Source organism: Ostrea edulis, chromosome 6 (genome assembly GCF_947568905.1).
Source record: "Ostrea edulis chromosome 6, xbOstEdul1.1, whole genome shotgun sequence".
NCBI lineage: Eukaryota > Metazoa > Mollusca > Bivalvia > Ostreida > Ostreidae > Ostrea > Ostrea edulis.
In genome coordinates, this window is record NC_079169.1 from 85,459,360 (window position 1) to 85,469,164 (window position 9,805).

A 9,805-nucleotide genomic window follows, 5' to 3' on the forward strand; every position below is an offset into this window, starting at 1 on the left:
AAATTTTTGAAGGATTAACAGGGCGATTTTACTTGTCCTATCAGTTAAATTACTAGAATGCTAGTAATTTTGGCAATGGAATACAGGAATGGAAAATTAGTAAATCTACTGAATGCATACTAATATTTACTATTGACTGAAGTAATGTTTTACTGTCTGATTAGTTAATTTACTAGTTAACAAATAGTAAACTAGTAAAAACCTAGTAAAAACTACTTTTAAATTGGTGATTGTATGGACAGTAGTTTTACTAGTTTGCTTAGTGTATTTTACTAGTGTTTTTTTCTTCAGTAAAGTGGGATCAAGTACCTAGGAGGAGTAAGCATCCCCTGTCGACCGGTCACACCAGCCGTGAGCCCTATATCTTGATCAGGTAAACGGGTTTAACCGTAGTCAAGATCAGTTTGTCAAAAACGGCCTAACAATGCACTGTGAATAAATTTCCATGGAGTAAGAAAAGACAAACGAAGGTAAACATAGTGGACAAATCCATAAAACAAAGGATTATCAGCCTACAAAGTAAAAAAAAAAAAAAAAATAAAGGAGAAAAGGGTTAACAACCACCGGTCCTCTGTCAAAACCAGTAAAACATTGCCAGTAGCTACATATTTCAATGACAATGATCCTGATTGGATGACAGAGGTGAGATTTCGAGAGAAAGTAAATGGGGAAAGTTTTAGATGCACTGGTTGAAATCTCAATGTATCAACGAATCCACTGACTTCACCAGGATTAGTACAGGTTAAAACTTTTAAGGATTTTAAAGTACAACTATTCATGTTTTCAACACAAAAGCTGTATTTTCCATTTTATTTCTGTTTACTATAGTTTTACACGCTAATTTACTAGATATTATGAAAGGTGAATGTTCCAAACAGTAATCAATCTATATAGCCTAGAAGGAATACAAAATAGAGAGTTGGAAAACACTGTCCCCTGGAGATACTAGAGGTGGGATCAAGTATCTAGGAGAAGTAAGCATCCCCTGTCGACCGGTCACACCCGCTGTGAGCCCTATATCTTGATACTGTTTACAGGACTGCGTTCTAGTCTAGTTTTCAAACGTTTTGCATGAGCCCGCTATGGCAGACTAATCCAAATGAGATTTGGCCATTATCAGGCAAAACCCTCTCATCAGGTGTAGTTTTGAAATATTCTTAATTGTATATTTCATCTTTCTGTTTAAGAGTAATACGGGTATATTTGATGATAATTTGACTTTCTAGGCTGCTGATCCTGTTTCAAGAGTTGGTCCATATTGTTCACTTTCCTTTGTGTTTTTGACTCTATGTCAATTGATCAGATAACTGTAGTTATCGGTTTTACAGGGGGGGGGGGGACATGGTAACTGCGATCCGTGACAGGACTGCTAATCAAAACTCTCTGTGTGAGCTACCATCAGTAACTTGAACTTTCTACAACATCGGTAAAGACAGCGCCCTAAAGGCACATCAGTCCAAATATCCAGCCGAGCCGAATCTCAGACGAGATTAGATCTGTAAAATTAAATGTCAACTGGTCTTTTCTATGCCAAATAATGTATATACGGTAGAAATTCAGCATTCCCATTACTGCACTGTAGCCGGGTCATTTGATAAGTTGATACTTAGCGCGTTGTCGTGTATTAGTATTCTATGAGTATGGAGCGCCAAATTAACATAAACTCAAATAATTGAAGATATCATCAATTCAATTATTGCTCTCTTTAATTGAATTAATGCGCGCATTAAATCAATTATTGCTCTCATCAAATGAATTAATGCGCGCTTCAATTCAATTATTGCTCTCATCAATTGAATTAATGCGCGCATCAATTGAATTAATGAGAGCAATAATAGATTTGATTCGCGTATTAATTCAATTATTGCTCTCTTCAATTCAATTGATGAGAGCATCAATTTCGTAGAAATATTGCTCGCAATAATTGATTTAGAGCTCGGTATAAATAATTTGATGATCTCTTTAATTCAATTGAAGATATCTTTAATTATTTACAATGCTTTTGTATAAGGGATTAATGCGCGCATCAATTCTTTTAAAGAGAGCAACAATTCAATTAAAGAGATCATTAATTCAATTGTGGATATGTTGAATTGAAGATATCTTTAATTATATAGTTGCTCTCTCTAAAAGAATTATTGCTCTCTTCAAATGAATTAAATATATCATTAATTCAATTGAAGAGAGCAATAATTGAATTAATGCGCGCATTAAATCCATTATTGCTCTCATCAAATGAATTAATGCGCGCATCAATTCAATTATTGCTCTCATCAATTGATTTAATGCGCGCATTATATCAAGTATTGCTCTCTTCAATTGAATTGTAGCGCGCATCAATTCAATTGTTGATATCATTAATTCATTTGAAGAGATCATTAATTCAATTAAAGCGCGCATCAGAATTAATGCTATCATCAATTCATTTAATGCGCGCAATAATTCAGAATTGAAGATATTAATTATTTGAAGAGATCTTTAATTAAATTGTTGCGCGCATCAAATGAATTGATGATATCTTCAAATAATTGAAGATATCTTCAATTATTTGAGTTTATGTTAATTTGGCGCTCCATATATGAGTGTATTCTATTTCTTTTGGTCCGCCGGCGTACGCCGAATACACCAGTTTCAGACGGCCGATGAGTTTCTCGCCGCTTTATTAAAAATGGTGAGAAGCACAAGTAAATGCGAGTTTCAGTATAAATATATAGATGTAAATATCATTTACTATGCAAATATTTAATAATGTTGAAAGATAACGAAACATAAAGAATTGGAATGATCGGATTTTAATTTATTTTTAATTGTGTCAAAACAGAATCCATGATTAATTTACAAATATGTATCTATCGTTTTCATTCTTTCTGTGAGTTTTGTCAAGGATTTGGATGATTTGAATATGTTATGAAAGTTACAAAAACGATAACAATGTATTCCAACATTTTTTCCCGCTGGTTTGTTTCATTTGTCAGTGTCCCGCTTTGTACCGGTGCATTTTGATCGGGCTCGCGATTCCAATAACCTGTATAAGCAACCAGTTGGCAGACAGACGAGATCGAGAAGTCACGATGTGGCATGGATGACGATTAGTTTGTGTTAACAATGGATAGTTCAGGTCCGAAGAGACCAATCAGAATTGATGAAGTCAATGACTTTTATACTTACATCGCCACGGTAAGAAAAGACGATGCACTTCGCTTTTAGCTGGGTGAACTCGCCCAGAAAATGTTTTGCGTCGTGTTAGATTACGGGCACCTGTGTGGCTGTGGTTAGCCTAGATGGCAAGGTCTATAGATCTAATGAAAGCTTGCCGATGTTGAAATAATTGTCTGAGGCTGACAATTGCTGCCTCAAAAGATTTATTGGGGAATTCAGCATAGTGTACTTTTTCAAGTTTTTTTTTAGGAAGAGAGAAAATGCAACGGACCAGACCGGGATTCGAACCCAGGCCCCCTGAATCTCTAGTCGGGTGCTCTACCAACTAAGCTATCTGGCCACCGGCGATCGAACTCGGCTGACCGCTACATAATCAATTTGTATTTTTATACTTTGACTTCCATTAAGATAGCAGATATTGGTTGCACATGTCTCCTAACAAACTGCATGTGCACATAAAGAAATGGGAAAGAGTCCATGAATGGACAGATGGGTAACTTTTGAGTGGGATAGGGGTTATGTACATTCAGTTTCAAACTATTGGATTGAGGGGGTAGTCTGGCCGAGAGGGCATGGGAATAAGCTTCATAGGGACAATATTGGAAAATGTTGTGAATCAGAATTGATACAAATTTTAACTTCTTACCAACTACATTCAACATTTAAGATACATATTAGTGCAGAGCTTAATATCCTTGCATGCGGGTCCTAATTTAACATTGACTGTTTTACAAATAGTATCTGCATACATGTGTTGTTACTTAAAATCTACTACATCTTGTCTAATAGGATGAATAAAGTTTGCTTATCTTAATGAATTATAAGAACATAATAAACACATACTGGTGCAATAATAGTTTTTGTTTCATTTCCAGAATACGATAGTATTTATATCCAACATAAAGATTGGAGCATATGTACCTCTAATCACGATATTGTTTTTCTACCTGCAATGTCATATTTTTTATTTAAGTACGTTTCCCAAAATAACAGTTTTTCGATGTAAAATTCTCAATTGAAAAAGGTACCGGATCTCAAGTCAATTAAGCTCTGTAGTGTATGTATTTTATGTGTGTGACATATTTATATGTTTAATTATAACTTGGATTCATATAAGAAAGTATGTTAAGAAAAATTGAGATAAAAAGATCATTATTGTTTGAAAGTATGTTTGGAAAAAATATCCCCCATCAGATATTATCGAGTATGGTTACAAAATGAATTTGACATCACAGATGACTATCAGATGGCAGTATGCAGCTAACAGTGATAGGAAGCAATAGGAACATATGGAATTCTATAGTACTGTTTGAATAATAAATAGAATAATCCCATTTATATCGAAATAGAAAATAAAAACATTGTCCTTTGATGAGCAGGGCTCGAAATTAACATATGCCTGTCAGTCCCTGACCGGTTAAAAGTCTGGCAGACAGACTGATATTTGTTTTAGTTAGTCCGATGGGACTGGTCAATTTTCTAAAACGTCATTTTGAAAAACTTATCGCATCTTAGACATGCCTTTCAAGTTTGGGATTCCTCTTTAGATATCAGACGAACCTGATTAGTGTTGCAATATTGTCTAAGAGGCATATCAAGTTAAATCCTATTATTTTATTTGAATAACATTAACGAAATATGTTTAATTATTTCTGTAAAACCCTGGTGGACTGGTAAAAAAATTTGTGGACTTGTTGAAAATAAACCCTATCAGTCTGGCTGGACTGGTGACAAAAAGTTAGTTTCATGCCCTGTTAAGCTGATGTTTACAAGAAAATGTTGACCAAGAATTATTTCTATGTGTTCTTTTTATATTATGAAATATATCAAAATTTACTAGTTAGATTACAACTGTGCTCTGGAAGTCCATAAAGAAATAACCTGTTTAACTTTAATCCCTAGGTATTCCCATGTATATTACGTTTCCCTTTGTTATATGTACCTTGAGAATTTTTCACTCATTCTGAGGCATTACAAACTGTATGTGAAGTACCACAAATTATACCTATGTTTGGTGCCCATAGCTATGAGGATTCTTTAAAGTGCTAATGTCTGCTGTACATCTTAAAGGGACTGGTTCACGATATTTGAAAAAAATTATTTTGCATTTTTGATGTTAAAGTTTAAAAAGTTTGTCTCATTTAATGTTGACAACCAAAATTTTGACCATCTGAATGCAAAAATAAAAGCAATATTTTAGCCTTAAATCTGCGTTGTGTAAACAAAGACTCAAGTCTTTTGATGTATACAAACTAACCAGTGAAATATTGATTTTGTAATATAAAGCATCTTAATTTTGCATAGTCACAAATTTTAACTTTTAGATGACACATTTTAACCAAAGAATGCTTAAAATGTGAAAGATACATATGTATAATAAACTTAGATCGATATCCATTTCTTTTGAAAATTTCGTAAACAATAACTTTCCGCAATCTTTGTTTACAAAACAAATTACAAACTCTCTAAAGCTTCTGTTATAATGTATCACCTTAATTTTTATGTGAACTCTTCTAAACACATTTGACAGTGGATTCTGAACATTGAAGGTGAAAAACAAAATTTTGGGAAAATCGTGAATCAGTCCCTTTAAGGTCATATCTAAAAGAACCGTGGCTCGTTTTGAAATGTGAGCATTTGGTGAAGGAGCAATAACTATCTATATTTTATGCCTCTCTTGAAAAGTGTGCATAACTGCATATTGGTTTGCATGTATCGGTTGGTTGGTCAATCAACCATTGTCCACTAAATGTCTCTTAAACCCTTTGTTTAACAGATGTCAAACTTGTACTGATATCCCTTAAGAATAGATGACCCCTGTTGATTTTGAGGTCACAACGTCAAAGGTTAATCTGCTCTAGCCATAGGAAAATGTTGTCCAATCAATATTTTGAGAACCCTTTGCTTGGCAGACATGAAGTATATGGCCATTATTAATTTTGAGGTTACAAGGTCAAGTCAAACAACTATTGTCCAATCAATATCTTGAGAACTGACATCAAACTTTGTACACTGATTCTACCTGAAGAGTAGATGACCCCTATTGATTTTGAGGTCAATGATCAAGGGTCAAACTACTCTAGACATGGGAAGGTATTGTCCTATCAATATCTTAAGATCCCTTTTACTCACTTGATACACTTAAGATCCCTTTTACTCACTTGATACACTTAAGATCCCTTTTACTCGCTTGATACACTGGTTCCTCCTAAGAAGCAGATGACCCTTAATAATTCTTAAATTTCTTAACAGATTGACTGGACAGAAAAATGGCTGATAGCACTCATCATGTTCCATGTAACCTGCTTCTTCTTGGTCATTGTGACCCGCAGAAGTGGGTTCATCCAGGCTATCATATTCATAACCTTACGTGAGTATTGTGTGTGTGTGTAAACTTCTGCTATGTAATACCATTTGAGTAGAAATTAACATTTACAGTATAATGGTTCACTTTAATACATGTGATGTGTTATAATTTATCTTGCATTACAGTTCTGTCTGTGTACTTCGCTGAGAATTTAAATGAACTGGCAGCTAAACATTGGCAGTAAGTTTATTTATTAATGATATTTTCATTTCTGTAATGTTTGAAATGTAATACCTCTGGTGCTCAACTAATTACTCAGCTAGATCAGGCAATTAAAATGTGAAGATTAAAACCTTGTATCTTCAAAGATGTGTATGAATTCAATTATTATTCCATTTTTGAGCATGTTGACTCATTTTAAGGGTCCCCATCAGTTATAGGTCCTCATTTGTTGGTTGTGTTTACAGCTGGAAGTTAATTACATTGACAATGATTTACATTATAAATAAAATTTCTTTACAAGATGGACAGGCAGGGATTGACAGATCATTCACTATAATTAACAATGAGAACACTTTTAATTGGAAATATCCTGTATATAATTTTCTGTAGATACAATTGTTGGACTTTCATATTTTTATATCGTGTATTTTGAATGTTTTCAGACTGTTTTCCACAGAGCAGTACTTTGACAGCAGTGGGTTGTTCTTTTCTACTGTGTACTCCACACCAGTACTCTTCAACTGTTTGCTTCTGTTGGTAAGAATGGAAAGTTTGCTGTAAAAACAGTCAATTTGATGGGGGCTGCAAACTTTTTGCTTTCATAGTATGGACACTCATACATGCATTAATGTACATGTATGTTCAATTATAGTTCCTTGTACATAGTAAAAAAAAAAAAAAACTGCTTCAATTTTCATCATCTTCCCAGCCATTTTCAAAGCATAGAAATGCATCTTAGCTGCTTTCCAAACACATACTATAGAGGATAATTTCAGAAAATGGAGAAAAAATAAATAAAACCCACTGTCATTTAACCATAATTTATAAAATTCATGTCTGATGAAAACAAAAACCCCAGCAATATACATTTCTTGAAATCTGCTGAGGATATTGGCAATTCACAAATAAAACTCGTGTTGTCTTAGTGATGAATTTTGATGTTTTTGTAGTTTATCTGGATGTCGAATTTAGGAGCAGCCCTGTCTGACATGAGGCAGATGAAGATAAACGCAAGGAGAAAAGCGGAAGAGAAGAGAAAGGAAAAGAAAGAAGACTAAATCTTAGGACTTTTTTATTTAGTTCATTGTAAAACAGTGGGCTTAAAAAGGACTCAAAACATGTAAACTTTGATAAGGAAACAAAATGTGTACATTCACATTTACTGAAAGAATGATGAAACCCAATCCCAGTCAGACTGAGATACTTGTTAGTGGGTTGCCTTACATCGTTTTGGAGTGACATGCTATAGTTTGGAGCAGATAAGATGTGTTGGTTTTTTTCTAGGCTGAGATTGATGGATAAACATTTTTACGTGTAACAGTGTCTATATAATATAAAGATAATGGTGAATGAAGTATGGCATATTTTGTTCTTACAGCTGTATGTGTGATTCTCAGAGTGACTTATTATGAAAGGATGTGTCTGGCAGAATTGAAGTTTGTTGACTGCTTTATAAATAGGGATGTATGGATATACATATACACTCTCTGAGGGTTGACATTTTCCAAAGACAATGCTACACTGTAAGAATTCCAGTCTTGAGATATATGTGTATTCCATTCTTGTAATAGTGCAATAAAATTTGATGTCATCTTTTATTTTCTCTTCAATAGATTTCTTGTTTAAGGTTTGGTTTGAAATGATTAATAAGGCAGTCAGTGTTTTGTTACCTTTGAATATTGAAATCCACACAGCTTAAGAATGTTTGCATTTTGATTTGGCTGAGTGTGGCCCTGCTACTCTTGAAAAGAATTTGTTTTGATTAGTTTTCTGTATCCCATATCAAAATTTGATCTCCTACTGTGGCCCTACCATATCCTTGAGGCCCCTGAATTGAACAAACTTGAATTTGCACTATTTGAAGATGCTTGCATAATAATATATTAACTAATTGTGGTCTCGCCGTTCTTGAGAAGATTTTTAAGGATGTTTTCCTATATATTCCTATATGAAACTTTCATCCCTTGTTGTGACCCCATCACTACCTCCTGGGGGTCACAATTTGAACCTACAATAGGTCAGGAAGCTGCCGTGTAAGTTTCAACTTTTCTGGCCCAGTGGTTCTCTAAATGACCCCACCCTATTTTTGCATTTTCGTTATTATCTCTCCTTTATTGGAAGCATGGTCCTTCCTTTAAACAACTTGAATCCTTTACCCCAGGAAGATTTGTGTGATAAGTTTGATTGTAATTGGCCCAGTGGCTCTGAAGAAGTTGAAAATAATAAAATATAATGAATGCCAAATATAAAAGTGATCAGAATAGTTCACTTGAGAACCATTGGGCCAAAGAAGTTTATATTAACATGAAAGCTTCCCGACATAGAGCAGATTCAAGTTTGTAAAAATCATGCCCCCAGGGGTAGACTGGGGCCACAATAGAGATCGAAGTTTTGCATGCGAATATGTATGGAAAATCTTAAAGATATGGGCCAATGTGAGTGGTGTGGCCCATCGGCCTCTTGTTGGGTATGTAGGAGTATACAGTACAAAATGAAGTTTGTTAATGAGCATCAGGGCAAGTAATAGAATGACACATTAATAATAGAAAGATACATTAATGATTGAAATGTACATGTATCTCATCCTCTGTAAAGTCGGTGGAAATATTCCCTTGCTGTTGGTTAAGGATTTTGACAAAGCGATGCAGCATGAATCAATAAAACTGCAGAACAATAAAAGTTGGGTATTATAATGTTAAAACCACTGATAGAAAACCTGAATATGGAATGTATAGCCCGTATATCCGAACAGAAGATAAACGGAAGTTAGACAGTACATGTGTACTTCCTAACATAGGTTCAGATTTTAAATCGAGGCTGGTTACTTACAAACAAGTTGATGTTACAGGAGTTTAATTCAACAGTTTCATTAAAAGTCAGCATTTCGCAAATTCTGTGGTCGTTAAAATAATCTAGTTTGCCAATACAACCTGTCAAAATGCTGTCTGATGTGTTTCACGCCAACTGTAAGGCCATTCTTTACACACTGATTTTGACTGCAGATTACCCCATTTACCTGGCTTGGATGAGAGCATGTTTTCATAGTCTGCTTTAAATCATACTCGTACTCAAAAGTAAAGGTTATTAAACTTTTTATGCCATCGAAGAGCGGGGGAA

The 9,805-nt window shown here is 34.4% G+C and overlaps 1 protein-coding gene across 1 annotated transcript; it reads left to right on the top strand.

Annotated features, from left to right (window-relative positions):
- Positions 1-2,995: 2,995 nt before the first annotated feature.
- On the top strand, positions 2,996-8,286 carry LOC125647853 (transmembrane protein 18-like). Its single transcript, XM_048874676.2, has 5 exons — positions 2,996-3,177; positions 6,412-6,529; positions 6,652-6,706; positions 7,132-7,225; positions 7,639-8,286. The coding sequence occupies exons 1-5, from the start codon at positions 3,106-3,108 to the stop codon at positions 7,744-7,746; spliced, it is 447 nt and encodes a 148-aa protein (XP_048730633.1). The 5' UTR covers positions 2,996-3,105; the 3' UTR covers positions 7,747-8,286.
- Positions 8,287-9,805: the final 1,519 nt, after the last annotated feature.

What these genes read in the sequence shown, in the direction of transcription:
- LOC125647853 (XM_048874676.2), top strand. Translation starts at nt 3,106, where the DNA reads ATGGATAGTTCAGGTCCGAAGAGACCAATCAGAATTGATGAAGTCAAT. An exon ending in TTTATACTTACATCGCCACG is followed by an intron (nt 3,178 to 6,411) that starts GTAAGAAAAGAC and finishes ATTTCTTAACAG; the next exon opens with ATTGACTGGACAGAAAAATG. An exon ending in TCAACTGTTTGCTTCTGTTG is followed by an intron (nt 7,226 to 7,638) that starts GTAAGAATGGAA and finishes ATGTTTTTGTAG; the next exon opens with TTTATCTGGATGTCGAATTT.